We start from the raw sequence: 17,683 nt of genomic DNA, 5'->3' as shown, positions 1-17,683 counted from the left end.
GCCGTGTTGCACGCAACATTTTTGATACATAAAAGTCGATTTCTTAAAGTGATTTTCTTAAAGTGCCCAAATTATCCCATTGGGATAATTTGATAAACATGGATGTTGACTTGGAATGACCGGAAGTGGAACTACGCTCACAGAAAAGAGTCCAAAGTGAGGGCATTCACGAAATTATGAAATCGGTTAATATTGCCGTGTTGCACGCAACATTTTTCATACATAAAAGTCGATTTCTTAAAGTGATTTTCTTAAAGTGCCCAAATTATCCCATTGGGTTAATGATAAACATGGATGTTGACTTGCAATGACCGGAAGTGGAACTACGCTCACAGAAAAGAGTCCAAAGTGAGGGCATTCACGAAATTATGAAATCGGTTAATATTGCCGTGTTGCACGCAACATTTTTGATACATAAAAGTCGATTTCTTAAAGTGATTTTCTTAAAGTGCCCAAATTATCCCATTGGATTAATGATAAACATGGATGTTGACTTGCAATGACCGGAAGTGGAACTACGCTCACAGAAAAGAGTCCAAAGTGAGGGCATTCACGAAATTATGAAATCAGTTAATATTGCCGTGTTGCACGCAACATTTTTGATACATAAAAGTCGATTTCTTACAGTGATTTTCTTAAAGTGCCCAAATTATCCCATTGGGTTAATGATAAACATGGATGTTGACTTGCAATGACCGGAAGTGGAACTACGCTCACAGAAAAGAGTCCAAAGTGAGGGCATTCACGAAATTATGAAATCGGTTAATATTGCCGTGTTGCACGCAACATTTTTGATACATAAAAGTCGATTTCTTAAAGTGATTTTCTTAAAGTGCCCAAATTATCCCATTGGGTTAATGATAAACATGGATGTTGACTTGCAATGACCGGAAGTGGAACTACGCTCACAGAAAAGAGTCCAAAGTGAGGGCATTCACGAAATTGTGAAATCGGTTAATATTGCCGTGTTGCACGCAACATTTTTGATACATAAAAGTCGATTTCTTAAAGTGATTTTCTTAAAGTGCCCAAATTATCCCATTGGGATAATTTGATAAACATGGATGTTGACTTGGAATGACCGGAAGTGGAACTACGCTCACAGAAAAGAGTCCAAAGTGAGGGCATTCACGAAATTGTGAAATCGGTTAATATTGCCGTGTTGCACGCAACATTTTTGATACATAAAAGTCGATTTCTTAAAGTGATTTTCTTAAAGTGCCCAAATTATCCCATTGGGATAATTTGATAAACATGGATGTTGACTTGGAATGACCGGAAGTGGAACTACGCTCACAGAAAAGAGTCCAAAGTGAGGGCATTCACGAAATTGTGAAATCGGTTAATATTGCCGTGTTGCACGCAACATTTTTGATACATAAAAGTCGATTTCTTAAAGTGATTTTCTTAAAGTGCCCAAATTATCCCATTGGGTTAATGATAAACATGGATGTTGACTTGGAATGACCGGAAGTGGAACTACGCTCACAGAAAAGAGTCCAAAGTGAGGGCATTCACGAAATTATGAAATCGGTTAATATTGCCGTGTTGCACGCAACATTTTTGATACATAAAAGTCGATTTCTTAAAGTGATTTTCTTAAAGTGCCCAAATTATCCCATTGGGTTAATGATAAACATGGATGTTGACTTGCAATGACCGGAAGTGGAACTACGCTCACAGAAAAGAGTCCAAAGTGAGGGCATTCACGAAATTATGAAATCGGTTAATATTGCCGTGTTGCACGCAACATTTTTGATACATAAAAGTCGATTTCTCGAAGTGATTTTCTTAAAGTGCCCAAATTATCCCATTGGGTTAATGATAAACATGGATGTTGACTTGCAATGACCGGAAGTGGAACTACGCTCACAGAAAAGAGTCCAAAGTGAGGGCATTCACGAAATTATGAAATCGGTTAATATTGCCGTGTTGCACGCAACATTTTTGATACATAAAAGTCGATTTCTTAAAGTGATTTTCTTGAAGTGCCCAAATTATCCCATTGGGTTAATGATAAACATGGATGTTGACTTGCAATGACCGGAAGTGGAACTACGCTCACAGAAAAGAGTCCAAAGTGAGGGCATTCACGAAATTATGAAATCGGTTAATATTGCCGTGTTGCACGCAACATTTTTGATACATAAAAGTCGATTTCTTAAAGTGATATTCTTAAAGTGCCCAAATTATCCCATTGGGTTAATGATAAACATGGATGTTGACTTGCAATGACCGGAAGTGGAACTACGCTCACAGAAAAGAGTCCAAAGTGAGGGCATTCACGAAATTGTGAAATCGGTTAATATTGCCGTGTTGCACGCAACATTTTTCATACATAAAAGTCGATTTCTTAAAGTGATTTTCTTAAAGTGCCCAAATTATCCCATTGGGTTAATCAATCAATCAATCAATCAATCTTTATTTATATAGCCCTAAATCACAAGTGTCTCAAAGGGCTGCACAAGCCACAACGACATCCTCGGTACAAAGCCCACATACGGGCAAGGAAAAACTCACCCCAGTGGGACGTCGATGTGAATGACTATGAGAAACCTTGGAGAGGACCGCATATGTGGGTAACCCCCCCCCCCCTCTAGGGGAGACCGAAAGCAATGGATGTCGAGTGGGTCTGACATAATATTGTGAGAGTCCAGTCCATAGTGGATCCAACATAATAGTAAGAGTCCAGTCCATAGTGGGGCCAGCAGGACACCATCCCGAGCGGAGACAGGTCAGCAGCGCAGAGATGTTCCCAGCCGATGCACAGGCGAGCGGTCCACCCCGGGTCCCGACTCTGGACAGCCAGCACTTCATCCATGGCCACCGGACCTGTGCCCCCCCCCTCAAGGAAAAGGGGAGCAGAGGAGAAAAGAAAAGAAACGGCAGATCAACTGGTCTAACAGGGGGGCTATTTAAAGGCTAGAGTATACAAATGAGTTTTAAGATGGGACTTAAATGCTTCTACTGAGGTAGCATCTCTAATTGTTACCGGGAGGGCATTCCATAGTACTGGAGCCCCAATAGAAAACGCTCTATAGCCCGCAGACTTTTTTTGGGCTCTGGGAATCACTAATAAGCCGGAGTTCTTTGAACGCAGATTTCTTGCCGGGACATATGGTACAATGCAATCGACAAGATAGGACGGAGCTAGACCGTGTAGTATTTTATACGTAAGTAGTAAAACCTTAAAGTCACATCTTAAGTGCACAGGAAGCCAGTGCAGGTGAGCCAGTATAGGCGTAATATGATCAAACTTTCTTGTTCTTGTCAAAAGTCTAGCAGCCGCATTTTGTACCAACTGTAATCTTTTAATGCTAGACATAGGGAGACCCGAAAATAATACGTTACAGTAGTCGAGACGAGACGTAACGAACGCATGAATAATGATCTCAGCGTCGCTAGTGGATAAAATAGAACGGATTTTAGCGATATTACGGAGATGAAAGAAGGCCGTTTTAGTAACACTCTTAATGTGTGATTCAAACGAGAGAGTTGGGTCGAAGATAATACCCAGATTCTTTACTGATTCGCCTTGTGTAATTGTTTGATAAACATGGATGTTGTGCGTTACCGAATACATTTTAAACTCCTTTTATTTGTTTTTAAATGTCTAAACAACCTCGCGCCAACCTATCTCTCCGACCTCCTTCAGCCTTACTGCCCCACCCGATCCTTAAGATCAGCCGATCAGCTGCTGTTGACGGTCCCTGACACAAGGCTGAAGCTTAGAGGTGACAGAGCTTTCGCCGTTGCTGCTCCCAAGCTCTGGAACGACCTACCCCTGAGTGTTAGACAAGCCTCCTCTCTTCCTGTTTTTAAATCTCTCTTAAAAACATACTTTTATTCCATGGCTTTTAACACTGAGTGATATCCATCCTGCAATGGCGCCCCATAATACACCTGCTGTGATCCTGTTTTTATGTTTTTATTAATTCTATTTTAATTATTTATTTTTTATCGTGTTCTGTTTGTGTTGTGTTGTGTTTGCTCGGTACTCGTTTTATCTTTTAACCTGCTCATTGTACAGCACTTTGGCTACCCCTGTGGTAAATTTTAAATGTGCTCTATAAATAAAGTTGATTTGATTTGAAATGACCGGAAGTGGAAATACGGTCCCAGACATTAGAGCAGTGGTTCTTAACCTTGTTGGAGGTACCGAAACCCCACCAGTTTCAAATGCACATTCACCGAACCCTTCTTTTAGTCCATCCAACCATTTTCTACCGCTTGTCCCGTTCGGGGTCGCGGGGGTGCTGGAGCCTTTCTCAGCTGCATTCGGGCGGAAGGTGAGGTACACCCTGGACAAGTCGCTACCTCATCACAGGGCCAACACAGATAGACAGACAACATTCACACTCACATTCACACACTAGGGCCCATTTAGTGTTGCCAATCAACCTATCCCCAGGTGCATGTCTTTGGAGGTGGGTTCCGGGGGGGAACGCAGTCACGGGGAGAACATGCAAACTCCACACAGAAAGATCCCGAGCCCGGGATTGAACTCAGGACTACTCAGGACCTTCGTATTGTGAGGCACATGCACTAACCCCTGTTCCACCATGCCTTCTTAGCAGAGGTGTGGACTCGAGTCACATGACTTGGACTCGAGTCAGACTCGAGTCATGAATTTGATGACTTTAGACTCGACTTGACAAAATGTAAAAAGACTTGCAACTCGACTTAGACTTTAACATCAATGACTTGTGACTTCACTTGGACTTGAGCCTTTTGAATTGACATGACTTGACATGACTTGCTACTTTCCCCAAAACCCAAAGATGAAAAAGTTATTCGGGAGCGCTCCGTATTTTTCATTGTGTACTTGTCTATCAGCGTTGCGTGTGTCAGCTGGTGTGCTGTCAGTACAACAGCCAATCAAATTAGATCTACTTTGTTTTCATCACACAGCATTCATCCAATCAAATTGCAGGACAACCAACGAAGAAGACATGTCCAAACCACACGCCAGTGAACAAAAAATGATACCTAAAATAATTTTGTTTGGGTATAAAAATTACGAGGTGGTCAACACAAAACGGTTTGCAGTATGCAAATCATGCGGTTCGAAAATTACTGATGGAGAGGCAACAACTTCCAACTTCGTCCGGCATTTGAAGTTGCACAAAGAAGGGTAAGTTTTGAATGTAAGATAACGTTTATTGGCTAAGTAACGTGACTTTTATTTGCTGTGTAGTTAAATCAGTGAGGCTGTAAACTCACTGCTAACATTATAACGTTATTGCAAACACGGGAATCTGTTGCAGTTCACTACCTTATTCATACTTTTTGTTCAGTGATTTTTTTTAAGCAGGGTTACGTTAGTCAATATATCACACGTAACGTTAGACGGCGGTCAGCAGCACCGCGTATTTTAGCCACCTAAAAAAAGACAAAAATAGTAAAATAAAGGTCAGTTAAAATGTATACTATATTATGAATATGTGTACCGTTTTAGCTAGCTTTCTGACATACTGTTGGTTGTTTACCTCAGTGGTCCCCAACCACCAGGCCGCGGTACTGGTCCGTGGATCGATTGGTATCGGGCCGCACAAGAAATAATTTTTTCTTTTTCTTTTTTTAATTAAATCAACATAAAAAACACAAGATACACTTACAAGTAGTGCACCAACTCAAAACAACTCTCTCCCCCCTTTTGTTCTGGGTATTGAACATGAAGACTCTTCCTTCACTGTTCCGAGTGGCCATGAGAGTCTTGGCAGTGCCTGCCTCCAGTGCTCCAGTGGAGCGAGTTTTCAGCCATGGTGGCATCATACTACGCCCCCATCGTGCACAAATGACTGACACTCTTGGCTAATTTGGTCTTTTGCAAATGCAATGCAGCATAGGGCCCTGACATATAAAAAGTACAACTTTTTTGTTATGTTCACGTATATGTCATGTTTTTTCAATGTTAACACTTTTGTACAAATAAGTACATTTGCACTTTATTTTTCAATGTGTTTGTTCTGTAAAGGAATGAGTTAATGTTTAAAATGACTGGTTAATAGTGCTATTATAAAGTGCAATGTCAGCACAATTTTCTTTCCTGCAATTTAAAATGCACTTGTTTTAATAAATAAATACAGCGTTTGAAAAGCATACACAATCTGTGTTAATATATTAGTCTGTGGTTAAAAGGACTTGAAAGGACTCGAAACTCAAAATGCAGCACTTAGGACTTGACTTGAGACTTTCCAGTCTTGACTTTGGACTTGACTCGGGGCTTGCCTGTCTTGACTCGGGACTTGACTCGGACTTGAGGGCAAAGACTTGAGACTTACTTGTGACTTGCAAAACAATGACTTGGTCCCACCTCTGCTTCTTAGTGAAAAATAAAATGTTTCGTTTTTTTTCAGATTCAAGACAAATTTAAATGTATTTTTACTGGTGCACAAAATGAACCGTGCATGAACATCACCTTGTTCAAAGAACAAAACCAACACAGTGCATGAACTCACAACAAATTACACACCTGCAAATCAGTGTGACTTCGGCTGTTGCCGTATCCATAATCATCATCATCGGCCGTCACTCGAACGAGTATGACGATCCTTCTGGTAGGGGTGTATCCCTTTATGGAGGATGCCTGTGCGTGACTTTGTTTTACGTGGGGAGACTGGTGCACAGACAGTCACCACAAGATCCTTGACAGAATCAGGGCCAGGGTCCAGTGGCATGGCGTCCCAAGACGTTGAGGTCTTCACTGTATCCCTGGCTAGGGGGTAGTCAGGTACTAGGCCTTTGCCAAGGGCCACCTGGGGTAACAGTCGTAAAGGGGTTAACCTCCTAGTGCCCCAAGACCTCATAGAGGAGCCTCCACTGATACGTCATGCCCAGGACGTATCCATAATACGCCGATAGGGAGAAGTTTTTATTTACATGAGTCGGGTGTGTGACCTCCGTGGTGGAGGCTCTGCCGAACCCCTGAGGCCTACTCACTGAGCCCCTAGGGTTCGATCGAACCCAAGTTAATAACCACTGCACTAGAGTGAGCGCATTTACGAAAGAAGGGGTTCAATTTGGCATATTTATTAAATATACCCGTCTGGAAATGACTATGAATATTGTTGTGTTGCAAGTGGATTTCTTAAAGTCAAACCCCAATAAATACAATCTTGGAAAGAGGTTAGAAAATAGAACAACCTTTAAAAATATTTACTTTATTAGATGAATTGAAGTTATTTTAGATAGGCCCAATTTTTTTTAGTATTTTCATCGTAATATATTTATAGTGTCTATTTTACTTTTTTTTAATGTAGATTATACTTGACACATGCTAAAACCTTTTTAGCTAATTTTGCAGTTGTACATCTCCGTCATATGACTTGGTACCTGACACATGCTAACTGTTAACTTGCTAATGCAAGCATGTTAGCTTGCTCTCATTAGTATTCTAACTTTTTAAGGTTATTTTTGCAGCCGTGCACCTCCGTCATATAACTTGGTACTTAACACAAGCTAACCTTTTTAGCTAATTTTGCAGCCGTGACACATGCTAACTGTTAGCATGCTAATGCAAGCATGTTGGCATGCTATCACTAATATGCTAACTTTTTTTTGGCTAATTTTGCTGCCGTACACCTGCTTCATATAACTTGAATATGCTAACTGTTAACTTGCTAATGCAAGCATGTTAGCATGCTGTCATTAGTGTGATAACTTGTTTGGCTAATTTTGCAGTCGTACACCTTTCATATAACTAGGTACTTGACACAAGCTAACGCTTTTTAGCTAATTTTGCAGCCTTACACCTCAGAGTCAAATACTTGACACGTGCTAACTGTTAGAATTAGTATGTTAACCTTTTTAGCTAACTTTGCAGCTGTACGCCTCAGAGTCATATAACTTTGTACCTGACTCATGCTAACTGTTAACATGCTAACATTTGTATGTTAACTTTTTTAGCTAGTTTTGCAGCTGTACGCCTCATAGTCATATAACTTTGTACCTGACTCATGCTAACTGTTAACATGCTAACATTTGTATGTTAACTTTTTTAGCTAATTTTGCAGCTGTACGCCTCATAGTCATATAACTTTGTACCTGACTCATGCTAACTGTTAACATGCTAACATTTGTATGTTAACTTTTTTAGCTAATTTTGCAGCTGTACGCCTCAGAGTCATATAACTTTGTACCTGACTCATGCTAACTGTTAACATGCTAACATTTGTATGTTAACTTTTTTAGCTAATTTTGCAGCTGTACGCCTCAGAGTCATATAACTTTGTACCTGACTCATGCTAACTGTTAACATGCTAACATTTGTATGTTAACTTTTTTAGCTAATTTTGCAGCTGTACGCCTCATAGTCATATAACTTTGTACCTGACTCATGCTAACTGTTAACATGCTAACATTTGTATGTTAACTTTTTTAGCTAATTTTGCAGCTGTACGCCTCATAGTCATATAACTTTGTACCTGACTCATGCTAACTGTTAACATGCTAACATTTGTATGTTAACTTTTTTAGCTAATTTTGCAGCTGTACGCCTCAGAGTCATATAACTTTGTACCTGACTCATGCTAACTGTTAACATGCTAACATTTGTATGTTAACTTTTTTAGCTAATTTTGCAGCTGTACGCCTCAGAGTCATATAACTTTGTACCTGACTCATGCTAACTGTTAACATGCTAACATTTGTATGTTAACTTTTTTAGCTAACTTTGCAGCTGTACGCCTCAGAGTCATATAACTTTGTACCTGACTCATGCTAACTGTTAACATGCTAACATTTGTATGTTAACTTTTTTAGCTAATTTTGCAGCTGTACGCCTCAGAGTCATATAACTTTGTACCTGACTCATGCTAACTGTTAACATGCTAACATTTGTATGTTACGGTAACTTTTTTAGCTAATTTTGCAGCTGTACGCCTCATAGTCATATAACTTTGTACCTGACTCATGCTAACTGTTAACATGCTAACATTTGTATGTTAACTTTTTTAGCTAATTTTGCAGCTGTACGCCTCATAGTCATATAACTTTGTACCTGACTCATGCTAACTGTTAACATGCTAACATTTGTATGTTAACTTTTTTAGCTAATTTTGCAGCTGTGCGCCTCATAGTCATATAACTTTGTACCTGACTCATGCTAACTGTTAACATGCTAACATTTGTATGTTAACTTTTTTAGCTAATTTTGCAGCTGTACGCCTCATAGTCATATAACTTTGTGCCTGACTCATGCTAACTGTTAACATGCTAAGATTTGTATGTTAACTTTTTTAGCTAATTTTGCAGCTGTACGCCTCAGAGTCATATAACTTTGTACCTGACTCATGCTAACTGTTAACATGCTAACATTTGTATGTTAACTTTTTTAGCTAACTTTGCAGCTGTACGCCTCAGAGTCATATAACTTTGTACCTGACTCATGCTAACTGTTAACATGCTAACATTTGTATGTTAACTTTTTTAGCTAACTTTGCAGCTGTACGCCTCAGAGTCATATAACTTTGTACCTGACTCATGCTAACTGTTAACATGCTAACATTTGTATGTTAACTTTTTTAGCTAATTTTGCAGCTGTACGCCTCATAGTCATATAACTTTGTACCTGACTCATGCTAACTGTTAACATGCTAACATTTGTATGTTAACTTTTTTAGCTAATTTTGCAGCTGTACGCCTCAGAGTCATATAACTTTGTACCTGACTCATGCTAACTGTTAACATGCTAACATTTGTATGTTAACTTTTTTAGCTAATTTTGCAGCTGTACGCCTCAGAGTCATATAACTTTGTACCTGACTCATGCTAACTGTTAACATGCTAACATTTGTATGTTAACTTTTTTAGCTAATTTTGCAGCTGTACGCCTCAGAGTCATATAACTTTGTACCTGACTCATGCTAACTGTTAACATGCTAACATTTGTATGTTAACTTTTTTAGCTAACTTTGCAGCTGTACGCCTCAGAGTCATATAACTTTGTACCTGACTCATGCTAACTGTTAACATGCTAACATTTGTATGTTAACTTTTTTAGCTAATTTTGCAGCTGTACGCCTCATAGTCATATAACTTTGTACCTGACTCATGCTAACTGTTAACATGCTAACATTTGTATGTTAACTTTTTTAGCTAATTTTGCAGCTGTACGCCTCATAGTCATATAACTTTGTACCTGACTCATGCTAACTGTTAACATGCTAACATTTGTATGTTAACTTTTTTAGCTAATTTTGCAGCTGTACGCCTCAGAGTCATATAACTTTGTACCTGACTCATGCTAACTGTTAACATGCTAACATTTGTATGTTAACTTTTTTAGCTAATTTTGCAGCTGTACGCCTCAGAGTCATATAACTTTGTACCTGACTCATGCTAACTGTTAACATGCTAACATTTGTATGTTAACTTTTTTAGCTAATTTTGCAGCTGTACGCCTCAGAGTCATATAACTTTGTACCTGACTCATGCTAACTGTTAACATGCTAACATTTGTATGTTAACTTTTTTAGCTAATTTTGCAGCTGTACGCCTCAGAGTCATATAACTTTGTACCTGACTCATGCTAACTGTTAACATGCTAACATTTGTATGTTAACTTTTTTAGCTAATTTTGCAGCTGTACGCCTCATAGTCATATAACTTTGTACCTGACTCATGCTAACTGTTAACATGCTAACATTTGTATGTTAACTTTTTTAGCTAATTTTGCAGCTGTACGCCTCATAGTCATATAACTTTGTACCTGACTCATGCTAACTGTTAACATGCTAACATTTGTATGTTAACTTTTTTAGCTAACTTTGCAGCTGTACGCCTCAGAGTCATATAACTTTGTACCTGACTCATGCTAACTGTTAACATGCTAACATTTGTATGTTAACTTTTTTAGCTAACTTTGCAGCTGTACGCCTCAGAGTCATATAACTTTGTACCTGACTCATGCTAACTGTTAACATGCTAACATTTGTATGTTAACTTTTTTAGCTAATTTTGCAGCTGTACGCCTCATAGTCATATAACTTTGTACCTGACTCATGCTAACTGTTAACATGCTAACATTTGTATGTTAACTTTTTTAGCTAATTTTGCAGCTGTACGCCTCAGAGTCATATAACTTTGTACCTGACTCATGCTAACTGTTAACATGCTAACATTTGTATGTTAACTTTTTTAGCTAATTTTGCAGCTGTACGCCTCAGAGTCATATAACTTTGTACCTGACTCATGCTAACTGTTAACATGCTAACATTTGTATGTTAACTTTTTTAGCTAATTTTGCAGCTGTACGCCTCAGAGTCATATAACTTTGTACCTGACTCATGCTAACTGTTAACATGCTAACATTTGTATGTTAACTTTTTTAGCTAACTTTGCAGCTGTACGCCTCAGAGTCATATAACTTTGTACCTGACTCATGCTAACTGTTAACATGCTAACATTTGTATGTTAACTTTTTTAGCTAATTTTGCAGCTGTACGCCTCATAGTCATATAACTTTGTACCTGACTCATGCTAACTGTTAACATGCTAACATTTGTATGTTAACTTTTTTAGCTAATTTTGCAGCTGTACGCCTCATAGTCATATAACTTTGTACCTGACTCATGCTAACTGTTAACATGCTAACATTTGTATGTTAACTTTTTTAGCTAATTTTGCAGCTGTACGCCTCAGAGTCATATAACTTTGTACCTGACTCATGCTAACTGTTAACATGCTAACATTTGTATGTTAACTTTTTTAGCTAATTTTGCAGCTGTACGCCTCAGAGTCATATAACTTTGTACCTGACTCATGCTAACTGTTAACATGCTAACATTTGTATGTTAACTTTTTTAGCTAATTTTGCAGCTGTACGCCTCAGAGTCATATAACTTTGTACCTGACTCATGCTAACTGTTAACATGCTAACATTTGTATGTTAACTTTTTTAGCTAATTTTGCAGCTGTACGCCTCAGAGTCATATAACTTTGTACCTGACTCATGCTAACTGTTAACATGCTAACATTTGTATGTTAACTTTTTTAGCTAATTTTGCAGCTGTACGCCTCATAGTCATATAACTTTGTACCTGACTCATGCTAACTGTTAACATGCTAACATTTGTATGTTAACTTTTTTAGCTAATTTTGCAGCTGTACGCCTCATAGTCATATAACTTTGTACCTGACTCATGCTAACTGTTAACATGCTAACATTTGTATGTTAACTTGTTTAGCTAATTTTGCAGCTGTACGCCTCATAGTCATATAACTTTGTACCTGACTCATGCTAACTGTTAACATGCTAACATTTGTATGTTAACTTTTTTAGCTAATTTTGCAGCTGTACGCCTCAGAGTCATATAACTTTGTACCTGACTCATGCTAACTGTTAACATGCTAACATTTGTATGTTAACTTTTTTAGCTAATTTTGCAGCTGTACGCCTCAGAGTCATATAACTTTGTACCTGACTCATGCTAACTGTTAACATGCTAACATTTGTATGTTAACTTTTTTAGCTAATTTTGCAGCTGTACGCCTCATAGTCATATAACTTTGTACCTGACTCATGCTAACTGTTAACATGCTAACATTTGTATGTTAACTTTTTTAGCTAATTTTGCAGCTGTACGCCTCATAGTCATATAACTTTGTACCTGACTCATGCTAACTGTTAACATGCTAACATTTGTATGTTAACTTTTTTAGCTAATTTTGCAGCTGTACGCCTCAGAGTCATATAACTTTGTACCTGACTCATGCTAACTGTTAACATGCTAACATTTGTATGTTAACTTTTTTAGCTAATTTTGCAGCTGTACGCCTCAGAGTCATATAACTTTGTACCTGACTCATGCTAACTGTTAACATGCTAACATTTGTATGTTAACTTTTTTAGCTAATTTTGCAGCTGTACACCTCATAGTCATATAACTTTGTACCTGACTCATGCTAACTGTTAACATGCTAACATTTGTATGTTAACTTTTTTAGCTAATTTTGCAGCTGTACGCCTCAGAGTCATATAACTTTGTACCTGACTCATGCTAACTGTTAACATGCTAACATTTGTATGTTAACTTTTTTTAGCTAATTTTGCAGCTGTACGCCTCAGAGTCATATAACTTTGTACCTGACTCATGCTAACTGTTAACATGCTAACATTTGTATGTTAACTTTTTTAGCTAATTTTGCAGCTGTACGCCTCATAGTCATATAACTTTGTACCTGACTCATGCTAACTGTTAACATGCTAACATTTGTATGTTAACTTTTTTAGCTAATTTTGCAGCTGTACGCCTCAGAGTCATATAACTTTGTACCTGACTCATGCTAACTGTTAGCATGCTAACACAAGCATGTTAACATGCTAACATTGGTATGTTAACTTTTTAAGATAATATTGCCGTACAACTCAGAGTCACATAACTTGGTAGCTAATTTTGCATGTTTAAAGCTAAGAATCATGGATTCCGTTACTTGGGTCCTTCTTGGTTCAGTTTGGCTGCCGGTCTCCCAACAGCCATTTCAGCTGCAGCATTGGGACAGTCACCCACCAGTTCTACAGACATGGCTTCTTGTAGTTGTCAATAAAGTCCTGACACGTTGTACATGTTTGCAGCCGTGCAGAAACATGGCAAGCCAGCCGTCCGTCCTGAAGGAGTTCTGCACCCTCCAGCACCTGCTGCACGCAATCCCCACCAAAGTATGATTGCCAAGTGGTCCGGGTGAATGATGTAGGTAGCGTTTATGGCCAGCAGAGGGTGCTAAGGTTGTGGCCTGTCCTACAGGTGCAGAGAGGTTTCCGCTCGGTTCTGGTCTACCTGACGGCGGTGGACAGCAGCCGGGACTTTGTGGCGGTGGGCAGCAGCATCGGCATGCTGTACCTGTACTGTCGCCGCCTGGCACACATGAACAAGTACAGCCTGGAGGTTGGAGACGCCTCTTCTGCCGCCATGGCCGCCAGTCTGGTGCTCGTCACGTGTGTGTGTGTGTCCCCAGGGGAAGGCGGACGCCATCACGGCCGTGAAGCTGCTGAGCTGCTTTGATGACCTGGTCGCCGTGGGAACCGCGTCAGGCCACGTGGCCGTCTTCCAACTGGTATCCCCGCTTCCGGGTCGCAACAAACAGGTGGGGGACATGTTGGAGAGCGGGAGGCGAGCAAGTGGCGATACGTGACGCCTCTCCTGTCCGCAGCTGAGGCGTCTGGACGTGGAGGGTCTGCACAAGGGGACGGTGACGTCGCTGGTCTGGAGCACCAACGGCATGAAGCTCTTCTCCGGGGACGACCGAGGACGCGTGGTCTTCTCTGCTCTGGACTTGGATCAGGTGACGCCATAACTCTGCAGGTAACCTCCGGGCGAGCACGGGGCGGCGCCGCAACCTGCCTGACCGAGCGCACGTGCACACCGCGCGCAGGGCACGTGCACGCCTGTGCTGCTGTTGCAGGAGTCGAGCGGCGTGGTCCAGTTGGACTACAGTCGCCAGGTGCTGCTCGTCTCAACGCTGCACCGGTCTCTGCTCTACTGCACCCAGAAACAGGAAGTCCTGCAGCTGGGCGCCAAACCCCGCAAGAGGTACATGCACACGCCACATCCAGAAAGTTGTCTATACACCTGACTTTTAGGTGTACACACATCACGTACAGAAAGTTGTCTATACACCTGACTTTTAGGTGTACACACATCACGTACAGAAAGTTGTCTATACACCTGACTTTTAGGTGTACACACCTGCCACGTCCAGAAAGTTGTCTATACACCTGACTTTAGGTGTACACACCTGCCACGTCCAGAAAGTTGTCTATACACCTGACTTTTAGGTGTACACACCTGCCACGTCCAGAAAGTTGTCTATACACCTGACTTTTAGGTGTACACACATCACGTACAGAAAGTTGTCTATACACCTGACTTTTAGGTGTACACACATCACGTACAGAAAGTTGTCTATACACCTGACTTTTAGGTGTACACACACGTCACGTACAGAAAGTTGTCTATACACCTGACTTTCAGGTGTACACAAACGTCACGTACAGAAAATTGTCTACACACCTGACTTTTAGGTGTACACACACCTAGGGCTGATACTCGAAACCGATTTTCCCGGTTGTTCGATAAGAAAAGAACCGAGTCCTCGGACTCAAATCCCTTTTTGAGAACCGGTACCCGTTATCGAGACCACTATAGTAAAGAAAAAGAGTTGGTTCTTTATTCGAATCCCTTGGAACAAATCCCGTCCCGACCAGAAATGCCCCTTGAGACATCACAAGAAATGACGTCGCGTAGCTCAGTCATTAGGCGCAGATAGCGAAAGCAGGAAAAAAAATGGACCGGAAAAAGCGCTCCAAGGTGTAATAAAGTTCAAAACAAAAGGTATAATCCAATGAATAACTTTACTGAGAGATTTGAGCGGGGTACAAACACATGACCAACACTTTTACGACCAACCGGAAACATAGCAACCAGGCTAGCAATGCACCTCCTTTACGGCAGCTGTCGCAACGTTCTTAAAGCAACCGCAGCACATACATATATACAGGTAAAAGCCAGTAAATTAGAATATTTGGAAAAACTTGATTTATTTCAGTAATTGCATTCAAAAGGTGTAACTTGTACATTATATTTATTCATTGCACACAGACTATGGAGCTAAGGTCAGGGGAGTTGGCGGGCCAATTTAGAACAGAAATACCATGGTCCGTAAACCAGGCACGGGTAGATTTTGCGCTGTGTGCAGGCGCCAAGTCCTGTTGGAACTTGAAATCTCCATCTCCATAGAGCAGGTCAGCAGCAGGAAGCATGAAGTGCTCTAAAACTTGCTGGTAGACGGCTGCGTTGACCCTGGATCTCAGGAAACAGAGTGGACCGACACCAGCAGATGACATGGCACCCCAAACCATCACTGATGGTGGAAACTTTACACTAGACTTCAGGCAACGTGGATCCTGTGCCTCTCCTGTCTTCCTCCAGACTCTGGGACCTCGATTTCCAAAGGAAATGCAAAATTTGCATGGTTGGGTGATGGTTTGGGGTGCCATGTCATCTGCTGGTGTCGGTCCACTCTGTTTCCTGAGATCCAGGGTCAACGCAGCCGTCTACCAGCAAGTTTTAGAGCACTTCATGCTTCCTGCTGCTGACCTGCTCTATGGAGATGGAGATTTCAAGTTCCAACAGGACTTGGCGCCTGCACACAGCGCACAATCTACCCGTGCCTGGTTTACGGACCATGGTATTTCTGTTCTAAATTGGCCCGCCAACTCCCCTGACCTTAGCCCCATAGAAAATCTGTGGGGTATTGTGAAAAGGAAGATGCAGAATGCCAGACCCAAAAACGCAGAAGAGTTGAAGGCCACTATCAGAGCAACCTGGGCTCTCATAACACCTGAGCAGTGCCAGAAACTCATCGACTCCATGCCACGCCGCATTAACGCAGTAATTGAGGCAAAAGGAGCTCCAACCAAGTATTGAGTATTGTACATGCTCATATTTTTCATTTTCATACTTTTCAGTTGGCCAACATTTCTAAAAATCCCTTTTTTGTATTAGCCTTAAGTAATATTCTAATTTTGTGACACACGGAATTTTGGATTTTCATTTGTTGCCACTTCAAATCATCAAAATTAAATGAAATAAACATTTGAATGCATCAGTCTGTGTGCAATGAATAAATATAATGTACAAGTTACACCTTTTGAATGCAATTACTGAAATAAATCAAGTTTTTCAAAATATTCTAATTTACTGGCTTTTACCTGTATATTTGTTTTTCTGAAAAATCCCACTTAACATACTTTGGGTAACAACAGTCAATATTTATTTATTTTATTTAATTTTTTTAGGGGGGTAACAGTCAATATGTATTTATTTATTAGATTTTATTTTTTTCTTTTATAATAAAAGTGAACTTTTGTTAAACCAAATATTGTGGGTTTTTTTTCCATGTACAACAACCTATCTGGACTCGATAAGAGAATCGATAAGGAATCGGTTCGATAAGAGGATTTGATAATAGGCTCGAACTCGATAATTTCTTATCAAACATCATCCCTACACACACGTCACGTACAGAAAGTTGTCTATACATCTGACTTTTAGGTGTACACACACGTCACGTACAGAAAGTTGTCTATACATCTGACTTTTAGGTGTACACACACGTCACGTACAGAAATGTGTTTATATACCTGACCTGTACCGCGTGTGTACCAAAGCCAAGGTTCTGCAGTGAAAAATGACCGCCCAGGACACCTGAATGTGTTTTCCAGCAGCGGCAGGTTCGGGGCGTGTTTCATGCCGGCCCTCTGCAAACAGAGCGACCTGCAAGTGTTTGCAGCTCGTCCTGGTCTCAGACTGTGGAGGTTGGATGTCAGAGGTCATGTGGTGGACACCAGGCTGCTGAAAGGTCTCTTCAGTGCTCAGGTACCCTACTTGCATGGTATAACGAAGCAAGACTCGCTACCATCTCTTTTTGAATGTTATTGCTGCTGCTTCTCAGATTCCTCACTTCCAGACATTTCCTCATGCGGGTCCAATCGGGGCGTACCGTCCGGCAGAGCGGCAGCTGGGTCTGCTCAGCTGTTTCCTCAAAGAAGGCTGGATCCTCAGCTGGAACGAATACAGTGTCTACGTCCTGGACTACATTAATGAGGTATTAGCATCTCACCCACAACAGGGTCATTGTTCAGTGCTGGTGTTTGGAATATTGGGCTCCGTAGATCAACTGT

At 40.6% G+C, this 17,683-nt stretch overlaps 1 protein-coding gene across 1 annotated transcript in view; it reads left to right on the top strand.

The window, feature by feature from the left end:
* Positions 1-17,683, top strand: part of tecpr2 (tectonin beta-propeller repeat containing 2) — a 55,157-nt gene that overhangs the window by 1,601 nt on the left and 35,873 nt on the right. The window contains exons 2-8 of the mRNA XM_061925198.2: positions 13,577-13,660; positions 13,746-13,886; positions 13,957-14,085; positions 14,152-14,283; positions 14,374-14,531; positions 17,225-17,378; positions 17,455-17,607. Coding sequence (XP_061781182.1) covers positions 13,589-13,660; positions 13,746-13,886; positions 13,957-14,085; positions 14,152-14,283; positions 14,374-14,531; positions 17,225-17,378; positions 17,455-17,607 — 939 coding nt within the window. The 5' untranslated portion in view covers positions 13,577-13,588. The remainder of the gene's footprint in view (positions 1-13,576; positions 13,661-13,745; positions 13,887-13,956; positions 14,086-14,151; positions 14,284-14,373; positions 14,532-17,224; positions 17,379-17,454; positions 17,608-17,683) is intronic.

This window comes from Nerophis lumbriciformis, linkage group LG29 (genome assembly GCF_033978685.3).
Source record: "Nerophis lumbriciformis linkage group LG29, RoL_Nlum_v2.1, whole genome shotgun sequence".
Lineage (NCBI taxonomy): Eukaryota > Metazoa > Chordata > Actinopteri > Syngnathiformes > Syngnathidae > Nerophis > Nerophis lumbriciformis.
This window is presented reverse-complemented; position numbering and strand designations above follow the sequence as displayed.